Raw genomic sequence first — 21742 nt, forward strand, 5'->3', positions numbered from 1 at the left:
CAGAACTGTATTCAGCAAGAAATTGCAGAAAAGTGAGGTAGTTAAATGCCATGTGAAAGTAAAAGAATCTTCTGGGAAATCTGGATAGTTGCTACCAGATGGTGAAAGAACGGTTGAAATAATACAACAAAAAGTACTTTAGAAACCATTTAGAAGCAGTTTACAGTTAAATTATGTTGCACAAATATAAACATGTTATATTTTGTCTATTCTATATGGGTAACAAAGATCACATTTAAACACTAAATGGGGATTCTTTCCGGTTCAAGTAACAGCAGGAATTTGCTTAAGTGAAGGTGCCTTTGGAAAGGTCATTCATTTTGACATCCATTCCAGCCCTTGAGCCCTGCATACAGGCTGTAACATTGAGTTAGTGGAGTTGAGGGAATAATCCACTAACACCCCAATGTGTTTGCTGGTAAATTAGCATCTATCATGCAGTTGAGCTTGGTGAAAGTTTGCCCTGTGGATTTAACTTCACGATTCACAACTGTTATTGAAATTGCAGTCTGAACCAAAGAAAGGTCTGTCTGGTTACCTATGTGTGGATCTATCGATGTATAACAGGTTGAGGATAAAATAAAGATTGGGATAGATTGCAGCTGCATTTGGTACTAGGAGGTATCAACTACAATTAAGTTGTCAGAGAGACTACATGCAGTTTCTCTTGATGCTGGAAACTATGCTCATCTATTACATCACACACTAAAGGTTCTCAGAAAGCCAAGAAGTACAATATTCTTTCCCTGGACTCTGGAGAAAAATCAAGAAATTATCTACCAAGAGATGTTTTTATGGTAACCTCTAGCTGTATGGTCTTGATTCATCAATATTTTATTGGCTATTTTAAAGTAAAATGTGATCAAATTTCAGGGTAATCAATTGCTTTATTATATCCTTAGCAAGTGACTGACATTACCACCCACTACCCAGGCACTCTTGATAGGAGAAATAAAAGGACAGACTATTTTCTAAATGAAGAGAAAATTTAAAAATCTGAGGCACAAATGGACATGTGCGTCCTTGTGTAGGATTCCCTAAAGGTTAATCTGCCTTTTAAGTCTGTGGTGAGGAAGGCAATTGTGACGTTAGCATTCATTTCAAGAGGATTAGAATATAAAAGCAAGGATGTAATGTTGAGGCTTTATAAAGCACTGGTGATGTCTCACTTGGAGCATTGTGAGCAGTTTTTGTCCCCTTATCATAGAAAGGATGTGCTAACAGTGGAGAGGCTTTAAAGGAGCTTCACAAAACCTATTCCAGGATTACCGTAGATGTCGAATTATAAGCCGCTACTTTTTTCCCACATTTTGAACAGCTTTGAACTCTGCGGCCTTTAATACGGTGCGGCTAATGCATGGTTTTTTTTCATGCCGCCAAAAACATTTTGCCTCGTAACAGTAGACCAATAAAATTGATGAGTAGTTCACAGAGGTCCAATGAAATTGTACGATAAATCAAGCGCACTTTCACAATTAAATTATTGTAAATCAGTCATTTGTACTCACCCTCATCAACATGGAAAACACTCGAAGAAAAGCATTGTGCTGCCTTTATGGCAGTTATTTAGTTTATAATATTTTCGCTTAGTAATTCATTTTCTAGTTAAAGTTAGAAGTGTTTTAACTATATTTGTTTTCTGTACTACATCGCGGGATGCTATGACGTCACACCCGGTTTCGCCGCGTCTTGTGGGAAAAATGCCAGTTTGCGATAAACGGGAAGGCGGGGGGGAGCAGCGGAGCGGCATTGGATCTGAGCGAACGCTGCTTTTAAGTTAAAGGCGATCAATAACTTTTCCTGGTAGGCTGCAGTATATATATTTTTTACCAGTCGTTAGGAGATATTGGAATGTTGTTCAGTAAAAAAGTATACGCAACGTATATTTAAAAGTAGCCGCGCTACAGGCACGGTTCGAAAAAAAGCATTTGCAATATGTATTTGTTTATGTTACCATATGGATTTAATTAAAAGTTAAAAAATCCTCACGTGTAATATCTTTCTGTGTAAATATCTCATATTACAACGTGGGACACCTGCGGCTGAAAATCCGGTGCGGCCGAAAATCCGGTGCGGCCTAAAATCCGGTGCGGCCTGTACAAGTAAAAAATTGATTTTCTTTCTAAAATTAGAGCCAGCGGCTTTTAATCAGGTGCGCTCTGTAGTCCGGAATCTACGGTAAATGGTTTGTCATATGAAGAGTGTTTGATGCCTCTGGGCCCGTATTCACTGGAATGCAGAAGAATGAGGGGTGACCTCATTGAAACCTATTGAATGGTAAAACGCCTTGCTAGAGGGAATGTGGAGGGGAAGTTTCCTATGGACACAGCCTCAAGATAGAGGGGCATCCTTTTAGAATGGAGATAAGGAGGAATTTCTTTAACCAGAGAGTGGTGAATCTGTGGAATTCATTCCCACAGGCGGCTGTGGAGGCCAAGTCTTTGGGTATATTTAAGACAGAGGTTGATAGATTCTTGATCAGTCAGGGCATGAAGGGTACAAGGAGAAGGCAGGAGATTGGGGCTGAGAGGGAAAATGGATCATCCATGATGAAATGGCAGAGCAGACTCAATGGGCTGAATAGCCTAATGCTGCCCCTATATTTTATGATATGATCTATTCAGTCTTCTAGAAATAGAATGATGGCCACTAAATAGCAGCTTCCTTTGAGAAATGCAATGGGATGCCATTCCTAATGTCCACTCACGCAGATATCCCACTCACTGGCAACCTTAATGAAGCTATTATGCTGATTGAGGTCGGGAGTTCATGGGAAAAAAATCAAAAGAAAAATCTGCCATTCTCCTGTTCCATAGCATCTGGAATTAAAGTTGCTGGGCCTCAGGTTTCACTGGGTTGTTATAAACATCCAACTGGAGAATTTCTGGACCAGTTGGTTGAGGTGAATTCCAAGAAATTTCCAAATTCCACCCTCCCTCATTTTCTACAAAAGCAGCTACAGATCAAACATTGATAATCACAAAAGTTGTGATTTTATATTAAATAAAACTCATGCTAATTCTTTCACTGTATTTATATTAAATACAGTAACAGATATGTCACAATGTAAATAAGATAACTCTGAATGTGGTCTGCTTTTAGTGATTTTAAAAACATGTTAATGTTCTTGCTCAGTATCATGTGTATTTGCCCTAAGATTTGTAGAGTGGCAGGAGAAAGAGAGATACTAAGATTCAGAGTTAATAAGCTTACTTTATATGGGAAAGGGTCATATTGATCCAAGTGAATAAAATCCAATTTAAGTAATGTGTTCCAGTCAAACAGTTTTGGCAACACACTCGGAAAATAGCCAAACACTTTAAACCACTTAATCCCAGCTCACACACTCCACCAATCAATCTTTCTTTGAACAAATAAGGTTTGATTTCCATCGGAGGGAATGCAGTGATGTTCATGCAGAAATCAAACAAGGCAATAAAAGAAATCAGTTCCACATATCTAGTGGGTTTGTGGAAAAAACTCTATGCAGTGTTTTTGTAAAACAGACAGAGTAAAGTTAACATTTAAATGTGCCAGAGACTGAAAAAATGGTGAAATAAATACTTTTAGAGTCAAGTCTCCTGTTTATAATCAAACATAAACCAATTTAACCATTTAAAGAATTATGAAATATCCATTAGTAGTAGAACATAGTAATTCAATTATGTCATATTTAATTAGGCCGGAATGTTAAACCATGCAATTACAATATATAACGTTACCAGAAAGGAAGAAGAGTCTATTTTAAAGCCACATTATCTAATGGTTTTAGTCAGGGGTTCCCAACCATTTTTATGCCATGGACTCCTACCATAAACCAAGGGATCTGTGGATACCAGGCTGGAAAGCCTGGTTAATGCTGAATGAGATCAATCTGAATTTAACTGCAGCTTGAATTGTTCATCCGGTTTCACAGCACACTTGATAACCTCTTTAATCCACAATAGTCACCTTCCTGTGACCTAACTGAGAGTCACCACAAACATGGAATTGGCCCTGACCAGCTTGTGAGCTAATTCTGGACCTCTGCCCGTCTTTCAGAGCTCATCAGCTTTTGTTGATGACCCCTGACGCTGAAGTCTGTGTGAGTTTCAGGCTTTTAACACATGCTGCAGAGTTTTCCACCTGAAAATGGGCCTACACAACTCACTATATGAGTAAAGTTACTTGTTACCATATAGGAGATAGTATTTAGCCCATTTGCTCCATATCAGCTCCCAGGAGAATACTCCTATTAATTCCATTTCCCCTCATAACCTTACAACTTATTCTCTCTTGAGGCCTATATGACAAAACCTTTGAGAGCTGAATATAAAATGTTCTAACAATATAAATTTCATTTCCTCCATCCAATACAAAGACAAAAAATTGTTGATTTGTTGTACATGTTATTATAAGATTTATGATGGCAAGAGAATAAAATTAATTAGTAACCTTCATTGACACAGCTGCAGAATCCACACTGGTACCTTCGTCCGCCTTCAATGAACTGCATTAATAGACACATGTAGGCCTTACATCTATTACAGCGAATGGGTCCAGTTTCTCCATGGTTCACAACACAGATTGGTGCCTGTTAAATTGAAAACAATAGAGAATTGATAACATGTAAATCAAACTAGTCCTAAGTGTAGTGAAGTAAATAGCTTAAATTTTCTCAGCACAGATCTTATTTCATTATATGTATTGCTCATAGGAAACACTTCCACAAGTTAGCTGTATTAGAAGCAGAACCAGACATTTTAAATGGCAATTCTGATATATCGTTCTGAATAAGTATTTAGATTTATAATACAAAAGAAATCAGAGCCACACCATCATAGCTTGAGACATTGGAGACGCTATCAATCCCAGCGTCCTCTATAAGGAGTTTGAATGTCCTTCCTGTGGAATGCATGGGTTTTCCTTAGTGCTCCAGGTTTCACCCACAGCCCAAAGACACACCAGATAGGTCACTGTAAATTATCCCCTGCTTGGATTAGGGTTGTCAAGGTTGCTGGGTCCCATGGCTCAAAGGGCCAGAAGGGCCTACTGCACACTGTATCTCTAAGTAAAATAAATAAACGATGGTATAGTTGATGAGATTGATAAGAAAGGTCTATTCCAAGTTGCTATAAACCGTCAATGGCATGCCCATCAAATAAACAAATAAAAATGAAGCAATTCAAGCAAGGCAACTCTCTTATTATCTTCTCTTTCAGTTAGGCCTGATGAAGGGTCTCGGCCCGAAACATCGACAGTGCTTCTTCCTATAGATGCTGCCTGGCCTGCTGTGTTCCACCAGCATTTTGTGTGTGTTGCTTGAATTTCCAGCATCTGCAGATTTCCTCGTGAAGGCAATTTTATGCTTTTTCCTATATTTAGTTGTAAGTTTTCTCCTTTCCTTTTTACAGTGAAAGCTTCTAACAGCTTGCATGGTTACTATCCACTTCTCCGATCTGGTTATTTACATGTGTGTGATAAGTTATAATCCTGGTCAATTATTCCCCTGAAAATGGCATCAGAGCCAAGATCATTTGTTTGCACATGAACAGAATGCACACAGATATTTTGTGAAGAGGTTGCAGAACAAGGCTCAACAGTTATCACTTGGCTGGTTTTCCCTCTTCTTATTTCAATGCCAAGTGGTCTCATTGTAAGGTCGATATGTTTGAGATCAGATCAATTATCACAGAAGTGGCGAGAAGTTTAATGGAGTTATTGCATGAGGATGGAGGTTAGTGGGGTTGAGTGGGTAGTGAAAGATGATGCCCTCCGATGGCTTAAGTCCCAAACCCACTCTTATCAACCATAAATTAAAGTACAGGTCGTGGAACCCTCTACTCACTCCTAGTTCAACAGAACAAATCCCTGATTCTTATCTTCCTTATTGACAAAGCTCTGGCTGCTGATCCCACTGATTTAAGACAGACGTCCCCAATTACCCTTTCCCTAATTTGGCCCATTAAGTCACTGCCAGTTCTCAAAGAAATCCGATCAATCCTATCTCCACCCCCCCCCCCCCCCCACTTAGCCTATTTTAGAGCAGAAGACATAGGAGCAGAATTATGCCATTTGGCTCATCGAGTCTGCTCCACTATTTCATCATGGCTGATCCAATTTTCCTCTCAGCCCCAATCCTGCCTTCTCTCTGTATCCCTTCATGCCCTGACCAAGAGTCTATCAACCTTTGCCTTAAATATACATAGAGACTTGGGCTCCACGCTGCCTGTTGCAAAGAATTCCACAGATTTACCACTCTCTGGCTAAAAAAATTCCTCCTCATCTCTGTTCTGATTTTATCTGATATGCTAATTAATATTACTGATTCTCCCACCACACTAATTTAGTGATTGGTTAATCAGGAAGAAAACCCATGAGGTCATGGGAGAATGTACAAACCTCACGTAGAAAGGGCCAGAGGTTAGAATGAAAGCCCTGCATGCCAGAGTTGCGAGACAGTTCTACCACCTGCTGAGTCCCTGTGCTGCATCTCTTCTGCTCCAAAGCAAATAATAGGCTCCTAGTTGCTTCATTTGCACTCACTGTAGAGCACAGCTCCAACGGTTCTCCTTGCTCCTCATTCTACGCCTGACCACAGCAGAGGGCTTCAATCGCTCTCCTCTCTGAGATGTAGTCTGATCAGGTAAATAACCTCTGGCCAATTAACCCATGAACCCAGTCTAAGACTATCCTTCCAGTACACATTTTCCATCCCAAAAATGGCTAATACCCATTAAATATCACCCAATCCTCAACCAAATTCTGCTGTGGAGAGTTAACAACCTAAAAAGGTATTGACGCCCCAGTGGAACTGCCAACTAGTCTACCCAAGCTTGATATATGTCGGCCTAGGAATTCCCATGAACCCTTTTGGGTGCACTTGAATTTCTAGACTGTTATTAATCAATCCATGAAGTCTGCACAATCACAACATCTTTTACAAACTGCTAACAAAGTGCCATTCTACATCCTCTGGATATTCTCAGTGCCACGAGATGGTTCACTTAAGCTGTATTTATGTTGGTCACAACTCTAGCTCATTGGAGAATAACTGTTGAGCAAGTTTAAAACTGTGGCATATTGTTCAAAATTGTCAGCAATTTTCCAAAGCAGACAGCAATGACAATACCTCCGTTGTGACCACCAGTTGCAAAATCTTTCGCAATCGTGGCCAGATAACTCTCAGAGTCAAAATGACAACATTCAGTATTTTCAAAAATATTATAATTGCATTGTTAAAAATTCACCAATACCATACACTGAGAACACAATATTCTATTCCACTGACAGTTCTCTATATTGGAACAGGATATTTACAATGACTGCATCAAAATACATTTATTATGTAAATCAAGAAGCAACATTTGAAACAAAACTAACGCAAGTGGGTAAGATTTCAAGATGAATATTCTGTTGTTTAAAAAAAAGTGTTGGAACCCTCCTCCTAAGCATACTGAGGAACACCATGGGAAATAGATGGTCAGCCAGAGGAGGGAGCATTGGATAAATTATTTTGCTCAGATGATCATGGACATGTGATAACGACAAGGGGAAATAAAATCTTGCTCACCAGGAAAACAGCTGTCCCATCTTGGAAACTCTGTATCACTAGCACTACGTTTGGGGCTGTCCAAAAATATTCCATAAAATCTGGAACTGACCAAAATTAAATACAACATGCATATCTGTGAAGTGCTGCTTGATTTAACAAAACCAGAATAAATCACAGATTATATGAACTCTTCAAACGGCTTTGAAACTGAATGATGGAGCACAAAAATATTTCCCTATGTTTGATCTGAAGTGAGTTTTTGGATTGTAGGGCATAGACAGGATCACATTGGAATATGACCAGTGCAACTAGACATAAGTGTATAATCAATTGATTAACTTGTCATTAGGGACTTCCAGTTTAGTAGTTCGATTCCATGGCAAACACCTGGCATGGGTTCACTTCCAGTCAGCTCTTTTAATGCAAAGAGCAAAAGCCTGTCCATTAAATGTCTTGTCACACTGGCCACACACACTCAAATGATAGAAAATATCAGCGAAAGGGCAAAATCCACTTCATGACTCATGATAAGGGGAACACAAACTGATCACCAACCCAAGGAACATTTATTTGCATCTGGAAGGCAATTATTTACTAACATCTTCCATCAGAGAAATACCTGGAATTCACTTGAAGCACACGTTGTTTTGTGTTGTCAGCAAGATTTACTGATTACTTATTTGGGTAGATTTTCTAACCTGTGGTGAGGTAGGAATACCAAAGTATTAACTATGTTCCAGCTACTCTAGATAATCATGTGCACATGTGATTTAACCTGCAGCCAAGCTGCTGATCTCCTCGTTCTGGAATTTTACATAATGGTTCCATCAGTGGAACTGACTAAAAGCAATCACGCAATGATTATTCATATCACGAGAAGTGCTAGTAGAGTGTCAAGTCACAATGCGAACAATGTGAAGTGGCTTTCAAACCAGTGATTGTGCAGAAATTGCAATACAGGGGATTTCGGTTAATTGGGCCATCAGGGCAGCCACTTATTTGAGTCAACTCTTAAAGCACAGAAACTAATTGAGAAATTAGCTGGACTTCCTTTGTTTATTTGTGACACTTCGTTGGGACAGGAGACTGTTGCCGAACAGTTTATAAGTAACAGGGGTGGCATACTCGTGTTACCATTAGACACTAAACCGTGCTTAGAGCAAACAGTTTTTAAATAGCGCCAGTTGTGTGCGCTTGTGTTCAAAAAGCAGTGATTTTTGTCACTGATAGTTGGCGAGAAATAAGCAGCAAGACATTTCAGAACTGCTTAGCTCACTGTGGGTTCTAGCATTCAGGTTTGGAGATATGAGAAAAAGGCCGGAGCAAAAAATGAAATGATTTTATAACTTCAACATGTTAGGAACTACAAAGAATTTGAAGGAATCAACAATCATCTTGAATATTACAGTGAAAATGAATATGTGAGGATGCCTCTACTTCATTAAGAGTCTGCGGAGATCGGGCATGACTTCAAATACTTTGACAAACTTCTATACATGTGTAGTGGAGAGTGTATCGACTGGCTGCATCGCATCCTGATGTGGGAACACCAATGCCTTTGAACAGAAAATCCTACAGATGGTCAAAACCAAGAGAAAATCTGCAGATGCTGGAAATTCGAGCAACACACGCAAAATGCTGGAGAGCATCTATGAAGAAAGTACAGTCAATATTTTGGGTCGATACTCTTCGGCAGAACTGGAGAAAGAAAAGATGAGGAGCAGATTTAAAAGGTGGGGGAGGGGAAAGAGAAACACAAGATGAGGTGGAGGGATGAAGTAAACAGCTGGGAAGTTGATTGGTGAAAGTGATACAGGGCTGGAGAAGAGGGAGTCTGATAGGTGAGGACAGAAGGCCATGGAAGAAAGAAAAGGGGAGGGAAGCAGCACCAGAGGGAGACGATGAGCAGGTAAGGAGATAAAGTGAGAGAGGGGAAAGGAGACAGGGAATGCTGAAGGAGAGGGCGAGGGAGCATTACCGGAAGTTCGAGAAATCAATGCTGGAGGCTACCCAGACAGAATACAAGGTGTTGTTCTTCCAACCTAAATGTGGCTTCATCGCGACAGTAGAGGAGGCCATGGATAGACATTTCAGAATGGGAATGGGAATGGGTGGCCACTGGGAGATTCCGTTTCTTCTGGCAGATGGAACGTAAGTGCTCAGTGAGACAGTCTCCCAATCTTCATCGGATCTCACTGATATTCAGAAGGCCACACCAGGAGTACTGGACACAGTATATCACCCCAACAGACTCACAGGTGAAGTATCGCCTCACCTGGAAGGACTGTTTGAGGCGCAGAATGGTAGTGAGGGAGGAGGTGTAGGGGCAGGTGTAGCACTTGTCCCACGTGCAAGGAGGGAGATCACTGGGGCAAGATGAATGGGCAAGAGAGTCACGTAGGGAGCAATCCCTGCAGAAAGTGGTGGGGAGGGAGAGATGTGCCTGGTGATGGGTTCCTGTTGGAGATGGTGGAAGTTTGGGAGAATTATGTGCTGGACGTGGAGGCTGGTGGAGTGGTAGGTAAGGACAAGAGGAACCCTATCCCTGGTAGGGTGGTGGGAGGATGGAGTGAGAGCAAACGAGTGTGAAATGGAAAACATGCCGTTAAGGGCAATGTTGATGGTGGATGAAGGGATGTCCATTTCTTTGAAAAAGAAGGACACCTCCTTCATTCTAGAATGAAAAGCCTATTCCGAAGAGCAGATACAGCGGAGATGGAGGAATTCAGAGACGGGGATGGTGTTTTTACAAGCAACAGGGTGGGAACAGGTATAGTCCAGGTAGCTGTGAGAGTATGTGGGCTTGTAATAGACATCAGGTGATAAGCTGCCTCCAGAGATAGAGACAGTGAGACTGAGAAAGGGGAGGGAGGTGTCAGAAATGGACCAAGTAAATTTGAGGGCAGGGTGGAAGTTGGAGGCAAAGTTGATGAAGTCGATGAGCTTGGCATGGGTGCAGGACGCAGCACCAATGCAGTCGTTGATGTAGTGTAGGAAAAGTGGGGGACGGACACCAGTGTAGGCTAGGAACGTGGGCTGTTCCACATCACCAACAAAAAGGCGGGTATTGCAGGGCCCCACATGAGTGCCCATGGCTACACATTTTGTTTGAAGGAAGTGGGAGGAGCCCACTTCCAAGGTAGTAGATTTGGCCCAGTGTAATATGGATAAAGCCCTCTCACCCACTAAGCACATCTACATGAAACGCTGTGATAGGAAAGCAGTGTCCATCCTTACCACCCAGGCCATGATCTTTTCTCACTGCTGCTGTATGGGTGAAGGTACAGGAGCCTCAGGACTCACAACACCCGCTCAAGAACAGTTACTACCCCTCAACCATCAGGGTCTTGAACAAACAGGGATAATTAGACTCATCTATTGAGATGTTTCTTCAACCAATGCTCTCACTTTAAGAACTCTTGTGTTATTTCATGCTCTCGTTATTTAATGCTATTTATTTATATTTGCATTTGCACAGTTTGTTGTCTTCTGCACTCTACTTGATCTTTCATTGATCCTGTTATAGTTCCTATTCTATAGATTTGCTGGGTGTGCCCACAGGAAATAGAAACTCAGGGATGCGTGTGGTGAACTTTACTTTGAATTTGATGAAGGCAGTCCATTATCTGCACTAGGTGTCTGCACTGGTTCTGTTCATTCACAGTCAATCAAAGGAAAATGGCAGCATTCACTGGATGAATCCCTTTGGTGATAACTATTAATTATTTAATTCACAGTTTATAGAACTGCCTTACTATTGGTAATGTTATAATTTGTTCTGTGTTTCATTTAAGTACATAATTTGTTACTTAATAAGATTCAAAAAGATTCAAGATTCAAAAACTTTATTGTCATTCTAACTGTACATCAGCTCTGCAGGGCAGAATGAGACAGCGTTTCCCAGGAGCAGTGCAATCATAACATAACAAAACAGTAATAAAACAGTAGTTTCTCTTTTTAAAACTATTTCCATAAAATTTTGGCTAACTGAAGCAGCTGCTTAATTGGCCCAAATGTACTGGTCCCGATGTGATGTGTCCCAGTTAACTGGAATCCACTGTATATTTGTAAGTCAGTATGAGAAATAAGTAACTGCAGTTTTAATATAAACTGCCATGGTGGGGAAAATCTTACATAGCTCTTCCAACTTGTTTAAAATAACCAGATGCCCATTGCATTTGCAAATAGTACCATTAACTCTACAATACCATAGCTACTTTTCAATTGTAACTGAAATCATAATATCTCAGAATTATCCTTGTGAATTTCCACCCACATTAAAATAATTATTTCACTTTTGTGAAACATTTAATATATAGTTTAATAGTTGATAATGTTGCAGCTGTATAGGACCCTGGTCAGACCCCACTTCTGGTCGCCTCACTACAGGAAGGACTTTGAAATCATAGAAAGGGTGCAGAGGAGATTTACAAGGATGTTGCCTGGATTGGGGAGCATGCCTTATGAGAGTAGGTTGAGTGAACTTGACCTTTTCTCCTTGGAGTGATGAAGGATGAAAGGTGACCTGATAGAGATGTATAAGATGATGAGAGGCATTGATCATGAGGATAGTCAGAGGCTTTTGCCCAGGGCTGAAATGGCTAGCATGAGAGGGTACAGTTTTAAGGTGCGTGGATATGGGTACAGAGGAGATGTCAGGGGTTAAGTTTTTTATGCAGAGAGTGGTGAGTGCGAGGGATGGGCTATGGTGGTGGAGGCAGATATGATAGGGTCTTTTAAGAGACTCCTGGACAGGTTCATGGAACTCAGAAAAATAGAGGGCTATGGGTAACCCTAGGTAATTTCTAAGGTAAGGACATATTTGGCATGGCTTTGTGGGCCGAAGGGCCTGGAGTGTGCTGTTGGTTTTCTATGTTTCTATATAGAGACAACTTTGCTCCAAAAACTTCACAACATTAGAAACAGAATTTCACACAATATACTACTATTATTATATTCTGATTTTACAACAGTTTGCAATCTCACTTAAATATCAATAAGATGTATGTTTACGGACATCTGTTAAGTTTCTAGTGCACTGAATACTTTTTATAGAGTTTAAATTTAATGGTACATTACTGCAGCACCAAATATCATTGCACAATAGTTTGAATCAGAATGTCAGTTCTGCCAACAAGCATTTATGACACTTCCAACTTCTCAATGATTCAGTTTGATTCTCAGAAAGTTAGAAGTGTTGCCAGAGGTAGCTTAATATGTAAATTACTGAAATCCCAATCCAGGAGTCTAGTCTAACAAACCACAGACCTAAGTCTGAAGTTCCCAAAGTAACTGTGAAATTAAAATTTCTAGTGCACACCTTTCCTAGATTACAGCACTGTTCATCATCTGGACATTACAAGCTGGAACTGCTGTCATGACAACACACATAAAATGCTGGTGGAACACAGCAGGCCAGGCAGCATCTATAAGGAGAAGCACTGTCGACGTGACTTTGTCAGGTCTTGGCCCGAAAAGTTGACAGTGCTTCTCCTTATAGATGCTGCCTGGCCTGCTGTGTTCCACCAGCATTTTGTGTGTGGTGTTGTTTGAATTTCCAGCATCTGCAGATTTCCTCGTGACTGCCGTCATGAATTGAGTTTCCAGCTGGAAGGAGCTATCACAGCCTTGCAGCAGCCAATCTTCCAAATGCTCATTCACATGCATGGGTCCTGGGGAGGACCTTTAATCTGACACTAAAATAAAAAATATATCCAGAGAAGTACCGGATTGTTGTAAAAACTGTAATACCTTTTTGAGGAGAAAATCTGCCATTCAAAATATACACTGAAATATGTCACTTGTGCTAACAAACAATACAACCTGAAGATGTGCAGGAGGCACATTCCAGCACCAGCATAGCATGTCCACCATGTTCAGCAGAACAGCACCAGGGAGGACAAAACAACAGAACAGCAAAGCAAGCTCTCACCCTCTCACCTGTTTTGTGACTGAAGTAGTAAATGCTTAATCACAAACTGTGCACACTGATGAATGTCAGTCAACTGACTTCATACCACTGTAAATTGCAAGCTTATTTCTGACTTCTTCCTTTGCACTGCAGATTGATATATATTTACTATGAATTACATTGCACAAAATTGCTGCAATTTTCATTTTTAAGCATTCAATCTGAATCAAATGAGTCTTCACTACTTCAAAAAAAAATGCTGATGGATCTTTTGAAATGAAATAATGAATTCCAAATGCATGTTGTGACCAGTCATTCGGGACAACACCTGTTTTCAAAATATAGGCAGTTAAGCAGTGTTAAAAGAAAGACTGAGATGCATAAAGGTGACCATTACAAATAAAATAGGTCCCATACCTCCAGAAGCTGTGTGTATGCAGGAGATCATTCACCACATGGTGTTGAAAGCCTGTTGCAAAATGCTTTATATTGCCATCTCCAATTGCAATATATACTTCTAGTTATTGTCTTTTTTCTTATTTGCACCTGGGTAATTTTGACCATGTGGCCTGTGGTCATAAGCACTTCCAGCATCTGTTTGAACAATTCATACATACACAGTGTGAACTGGGATTGTTGTAGGAATGGGCACGCATAGGGCCTGAGTGGATGGTCAAAGGACACAATGAATGATCTCAGAATGGTTTTGAGAAACTGGGGCAACAATAAATCAGATTAGTTGTCCATTATCCACCTCACTTGATCTTCAGTCAATGGAAATGAAAATCATGACATATGAACACACTGTAAATGAAGCAAAATCACTTTTCTCTACTAATGTAGAAAGTCAAGTTAACCTTTATAATGACAGGCTGAAGCACAATCAATGAAGAGATTCTAGAAAACAGTTGTAATAATGTGGATGGAAAAGGTGAAAAAGGGGTGGTGCTGGTTTAAAATTAGCTTGTGTTTGCTTCTGCATTTCCTCAGACTGTACAATGGGGAGGTGCTACTGGGTCTAGCAGCTGTGCTGGGAATCCTGATTTTCTTCCAACTCGAGAAAGAGTATTCAGTTGTATTCTTCATTGAGATTTGGGGGACACATTCCTCAATTCATCCTACTCAGTACAACAGTCGAACACAGAAGATGAAGCTTCCTGTTTCAGGAAAACCTCACAATCATCATTGTAGAATTTACAAGCTGACAGAAAACAATGTGACAGATTAAATGCATCAATGCTAAATGGGTGTGGGGCTTCAGCAACATATTTTGCATGATCCCCGATTTTACATTCCATTATATTCTCAGATTATCTGCAGACTTCTTTGTCTTATTGCTTATTATAACAGAAGCATATTATGATACCATGTCCAACCATTCTGTTCACCTTTCCTCAATCCTTCACACTTCAGGTTAGGATTTTTTAAATATATTGTATATAAAGGCCTACATTGAATAAACTTTTATGGTTAATTAAAGGAATCTTTTTGAACAGAAAATTTCATGACTTTCATGTAGTTGCTGTTTCTGGCTAGTAGCCATTAACTTAGTGGAGAGAGTGGGAAACACAGTTCTGTCTGGAAAGAAAATTCTTATCTAATGCTATCAATTAAAGAGCGAAAAGAAACATCTATGTGAAACAAACAAATCAATCTGTTTTATGACTACACTAGTCTGGAGAACAATGTCAGCTGCTTAAAGACCCAAAGACAATTTAAAAAAATGAAGTTGTGTTTTTTTTTAAGCAAAGCTGAACCAGACAACTACAACCTGTGCTCTACATTTGATGACACACACAAAATGCTGGTGGACCACAGCAGGCCAGGCAGCATCTATAAGGAGAAGCACGGTCGACGTTTCGGGCTGAGACCAAGAGGTCAGGACAGGAGGGTCTTGGCCCGAAACGTCGACAGTGCTTCTCCTTATAGATGCTACCTGGCCTGCTGTGTTCCATCAGCATTTTGTGTGTGTTGTTTGAATTTCCAGCATCTGCAGATTTCCTTGTGTTTGCTCTACATCTGATGCCACTTATTAGCCACACTTCTGACAGAATAGTGGGGCTGGAAGCCATTGTGATGAATCAACGTCCTCACCTGAGGCATATGAGGCAGTTAATTTAGAAAATAGGTGATTTCTTGTGTTTTTATATGCCAATGGCAATAAGTGGAAGCTAATCACCATCAGTGAATATGCAAATGTTGATTAACTAGTCACTGTCAGAGGAAAGGGACGAGGACGTGGTAGAGAATCAAACACCTGTACTTGCCTTAAAAGACCATATACAAATATTTAAATACAAAAAAACTGCCTTTTATTCCAGTGTTAGATTGATGGATAGATACTTCATTGATCCCAAAGGAAATTGCAGTGTCACAGTAGCATTACAAGTGCACAGATATACAATTACGCAAATATTAGAAGTGAGAAAAATTAAGTAGTAAGAAAGAAGAAAGAATCAGGTCATGATTCTAGTTGGAACCCAATTTCTTTCCCTCTAACTTCATTTGCAGGGAGGATCACCACTTATCTCATGCTGGGTCAGCCTAAGGATCAGATAGGGAAGAAAAAATTCTTCACTGTGTAGGTACACATGCAAGAACAATACAGGCCAGGTGTCTTAGATTATACTAATCTTTTTGAAACCTGCAATGCAAAATTCAAATTTGCATGACAATCATGTATCTGACGAATTAATATCATGATTGCCAGGCCTCCTGCATACAAATCCTCTGGGAGATTCTCAATGCAACTTCTGAATGGCAGACACTACCCACAATTTAACTAGATGGAAACAGGATGCTAATGGAAGGCACCCAGTAAAAGACTCCTTTGCAAACTGCGCCTACTCATCTAGTAAAATCTTACCCTGTGCAAGGGCAAACTTGGGACCATCCCAGTGGATTCAAGTCACTCATTCAGCCCAGGTAGTGGTGGGCTTTTACACTGTTTCCATTTAAAGGCTTGCTTCTGTGTTTGAACCTCACAGCATTCATGAAGCATGTTTTTGCTCTACAATTTCACCACAATGTCGATCATGCATTTATGCTCATTTGTGTCTCTGTAATGTTTCTCTGTGCGAGTGCCTGAAGGGCTGTGCTGGAACTGCCTGAAGCAGCAACACACACGTATAGTTTACCATTGGCATTAAAGCAAAAATTTACAGTGCCTCGAAAAAGTATTTGGTCCTCTTCCCCTTGTTCACATAAACGAGTATTACAAACAGGGGTTTTGACCAAGTTAATTGAGAATTTATATTGTGATTCACATACTTTTTTTTAATCAGTTGAGCCCAAAAAACAGGGAAAATTATAAAGCATGAAAAACTAAAAATTCAAAAACTGAAATGTCAGTAGTTCAAAAGTATTCATCTCTCTTTGCTCAGTAATTGGTTGAACTATCTCTCACAGCGATTACAGCCAGTAGTCTTTTTGGATAAGTCTCTATTAGCTTTGCACAACGTGATGGAGCAAAATTTGCCCATTCCTCCTTGCAAGATTGCTCAAGCTGTGCCAGGTTAGTTCAGAAGCGGCAGAGGACAGCAATTTTGAGGTCTTGCCAAAGATGTTCACTCAGGTTAAGGTCAGGACTCCGACTGGGCCACTCAAGGACATGAGTTTTCATTTGAAGCCACTCCATGGTTGCTCTGGCAGTGTACTTTGGGTCACTATCCTGCTGAAAGATAAACTTCCTCCCCAGTTTAAGATTTCTGGCAGAGGCAAGCAAGCTTTTGTCCAGGATCTCCCTGTATTTAGCAGTATTCATCTTCCCATCAATCCTCACCAGATTTCCAGTCCTTGCTGCTGAAAATCATCTCTATAGCACAATGCACAGTATTAGATATATGCTACACATACCACTTTAAAAAAGTATATCCTTGCCCATAAAGACTTCGCAAAGTGTCACTTAGAAGATACAGTAAAGATGTGGAAGAAGGTCTTGTGGTCGGATGGGACTAAAGTGGAACTTTTTGGCCTCACCACCAACCACTATGTGTAGCATAATCTAACTCTGCGCATCAGCCAGGTAATACCATCCCTACTGCAGTGTATGGCGGAGGGGAGCGTTATAACGATCTGCCCTTTAGTAATAATGATCAGAGAGACACAGAGAGAATCTGTATTCACAGACAAGTAACCATTATTGTCTCAACTAAAATGCATGTAGTTTCATGAACTAACTACTTATGTGCACACCCAACATGATTCTCTGACCCTCCATGAATAGTGAATGAAGAGACAAGATATTACTCGGGAGAGGAGTCTACACTGGTTCTTCGTCTTCTTGCTCCAATCTCTACATGTCTATGGGGTCCTCCACTTCTGCAATGGTTGGTCTCTGGAGAGTTACCTGCTGTTTTGTCTTCGAAGCTCCTAACTCCTAATCTGGGTCACCTTCTTACTAATTCTGATCCAGGGCTTCCACCAATATTCTTCTGTGATTTCTGCCCACCCCATCGTGCCTTCGTTACTTTCAACCCTGAATGGTCCAAACCAGTTGAACTAGATACCCAAGCAATGAGTCTAACAAGATTGCGGATTGCTTCTCTGGCAAGCATTCTCAGTTTACATAATAAATAGCTATTCATCAGAGAATGGTCTCAGATATAGATCATTAGATGAAGCTTCTTGTGTCCACGTTCAATTGCTCTGATTAGATTACCCCAGAGCAAGAATCAGTTCAGAGTTCACAAAATGGGGGGAGGAAACCTGCAAGGACAAAATCTCATAAAATGGCCATTTCCATTTCCTTCAAACACTTGGCAAGATTAAAGACAATAGGTTTGCCTACTTCCACTGTCCTTGCTTCATCTGAATCCACTGATGCGTGGACTGTAGATCTTTCTGGCCAACAATAGCATCACGCTATCTTAACCTATCAAATATCTCTGGAAAGACCTCAAGACACTCATTTAAACTGATAAAAATCCCGGTTTGTAATACTCATTATGTGAACAAAATGTTGGGGGTTGAATACTTTTTCAAGGCACTGTATCAATGTGCCAATGAAAACATCACACTGTGATACAATTTCTAGCATGTGAATCCATACCTAGAAAATCTCCAAGCTGTCATTCCAGTGTCCTTGGCCTTGTAAGGACCAAGGTATGTCTGCACCCTTTCCATTAACTAATTAAGTACACTTATTATCTTCACATGCCTAAACAATACATCTTCTCGAAAAGTTATTTAGTAAATTCAAGTGGGTAATAGCAGGCACAAATATCCACCTCCCCTATCATCATCCACCTGAATTTCTCTGTTATATTTTATAGTCATCGACATAAAGCTCAGAAGTAAGCCCTTCAGCCCATCGTGTTCATGCTAACCATCAGGTACCCATCCATAATCAAATTTTCTCTATCTGATTTGAATTGTTGTTATAGTCTCTGCCTGCAGCACCCACTTTTAGGTAGTATGTTCCAGGGTCTAATTACCCTCTGGGTGAAAAAATCTTCCTTAACAGTAAATTTCCTTTCCTTTACCTTAAATTATTACCCCCTCTGTATACACAAAAGTTTCTTACTATAAACCCTATCTTTGCCTCCCGTAATTTTACCTCCCTCAGCCATCTGCATCCCAACCTACATCGAGTCTCCATATTGCTGAATTGCACCAACCCAGGCAGCATCCTGTCAGTCTCATCTACACATTCACCAGTGGTGAGATTAATTTATTAGCATCTGCCTTGGACCTGCTAATTCTGCTTTTGGGTAATGATGTCTCTGTGCATATTTAGTAAAATACAGGGCAGGAAAAATTCATTGGATACCAGTTATGTATTGCGTATGGTAGACCTCTGAGAAAATTGCAATAGGTCTTCAATTAAAAAACTGATGCCTGTTTTCACATTAACTACATTGGACAACAAAGATTTTGTATCCTGAATACTTTTCAGCGTATCTTATGGATTTTGGGTTCTGATCATGAAAATCACCATAACATTTCCTTATCATGCACCATTTTTTAAAAACTGCTTATATTTGTTATTTCAATTCTTCTTTCAAGTCATTTAAAACATTGCCCACAATGTAAGCTGAAACCATGAGGTGTAACATGTCACTAAAGATACATTTTCTACATTCCCATTTAGTTTTCTTTCCTGCAAATCTTGGCACTGTTAGTGACGAGCATGGTGAAAGTTTTTACCAGGTCATGGAGAAATGGTATCAGGGAAATCCATTAATGCTGATTATTGTTGGGTGCCTAAGCAAGAAGACTCAGACACAGAGTACAAATTAAAATTATCAAAAAAATTTTTTTTAGCTGCGTTGAACTATTGCAAAGCTTCAGCACGGTTATGCAATTAAACACATTATATTCAATAAAAGTTAATTTCCTGTTTCTCCAAACTCTTACATGATACAAGTAGTCTGAAATTATATTTGAGTTCAGTTTCAAATGGTCTATCGTAAACAAAAATATTTTTGAGGAAGTAACACTTTTGAAAAAAATCTAGTGTTATTGGACCCAATCTATCTGGGCAGCTGCCGAAAATTCATAGGTATCTACATACATGCAAGTCAATGTTGCCATTACTTTCCACAATTACGGATCTCCTCCACTGGTTCTCCCTTCAGCAGTCCACATTATGTGCTCTGCCCACATTCACCACTCCCCTGTATCAACTCCTTCTCCCCAACCTCCCCTTACTACCATTGTCACATCTCACACGCTCACCACTCATCTTTCTCTGCAATTCCAGTGAGTTTTAAACAGTGAAATACTGGAGCACCAATCCTTCAAGTGTATTCTCTTCCAGGTGTTCAAACCCACTGTTGGTTAATCCTGATCTATCCAATTTCCCCTTCCCTCCAAGCCAGTTCAAATAAAGTAACAATAAATAACAATACCAAGTAATATTGAAGGATATATTTAAATATTTCAGGTGCAAGATGTTTTTTATACATATTTCACATACATGACGAGACATGGCACACAAATTTAGAGGATGTGAGTTTAAACAGGACTTCAACAATGCTGCAATACATGCTGTACAGGGAAGGCATTATAAACGGGCGACAACTTCACTACTACAAAGCAGATGATGGTGCCATGTCTGAAATCACTTAGACGAATGACAACAAAATGTTAAATATCACACACTTAACGAAGCAGCCTTAGAAGAAATCAGTACAAGTGTCCTGACACATGGAGTACACAAAGGATCGAGTGTAACAACATGTCCTTAGAAACCAGAGCATTATAAATGGCTTGCCTTCTGGTCTAAGTGCTGCCCACTCTTCATTTGGACACAACAGGCAGAATTAAATGACACAAAGTAGTAAAGTTGACCCAGAATGTTGGTATTACAGTAACCCTAATAAACACATATATTATGGGGTGGCACAGCAGCATAGTGGTTAACACAATGCTTCACAGTACAGTCCCGGGTTCATTTCCCATCACTGCCTGTGAGGTGCTTGTGTGTTCTCCCCGTAACCACGTGGGTTTCCTCCCAAATTCCAAAGATGTACCAGTTGGTAGGTGAATGGGTTATTGTAAACTGCCCCATGATTAGGCAAGGATTAAATTGGGAGATTGCTGGGTAGCGTGGCTTGTAGAGACAATTTCATAGCACTGACCTCTCCATCCCATTATCTTTCCCCCTAAATGCTGAATCTTCTTATTATGCCATGGAGAAATGATACACTAATGCAAAAGACAAAAAATAACCACATAAGTCAAATTTTATATAAAAAAACATAGGGGACCCAAGACTTTTGCACAGTTCAGTACCTTCATAAAAACTACCAGGAGCCCTGTAGCAAATGATGGCATTTCTCAGTGTAGATATCGCCAAAGCTGGTGATTCCCACAGCATTTCCTCATGTTGGAAGTGCCACATAGCTCAACCTCAATATACAAGGCATGGTAGCCTATTAGCTAATACAGCCGTATCACAGCTGCCCGGACCATGGTCTGATGCTAACTTGGATGTGGAGTTTGCACATTCTACCTGTGACTGCATAGATTTCTGCTGGTGTTCCGTTTACTCCCACATCCCAAACTGATTAACTGGTTACTGAAAACTTACTGAAAAAAGGAAGCGAATTGATAGACTTGTGGTGGTGGTTATCCATTCTGTCCAATGATAACAGGAAATCTATGTGGGAGAGTTTTTAAAGTGGAAAAGCCGTTACACTGCGGAAGTTCTACTCTCTTGACCTCAGAAGTTCGGTCCAGTGGTAAAACAAGCGTCACAGTCTGGAGTCTTCCTTGGTTGCAACAGATGACCATGATATCTTTGGTGCTTTGTCAAGCACTTCACTCTCCATGGAGCATTCTGGTATCACCTT

The 21742-nt window shown here is 40.2% G+C and overlaps 1 protein-coding gene across 3 annotated transcripts in view; it reads right to left on the minus strand.

Annotated features, from left to right (window-relative positions):
* Nucleotides 1-21742, minus strand: part of sec24d (SEC24 homolog D, COPII coat complex component) — a 178288-nt gene that overhangs the window by 87396 nt on the left and 69150 nt on the right. For all 3 annotated transcript variants that reach the window (XM_073065166.1, XM_073065164.1, XM_073065165.1), the window contains one exon: nucleotides 4435-4573. In XM_073065166.1, the coding sequence (XP_072921267.1) occupies nucleotides 4435-4573 (139 nt within the window). The remainder of the gene's footprint in view (nucleotides 1-4434; nucleotides 4574-21742) is intronic.

Source organism: Hemitrygon akajei, chromosome 13 (assembly GCF_048418815.1).
Source record: "Hemitrygon akajei chromosome 13, sHemAka1.3, whole genome shotgun sequence".
NCBI lineage: Eukaryota > Metazoa > Chordata > Chondrichthyes > Myliobatiformes > Dasyatidae > Hemitrygon > Hemitrygon akajei.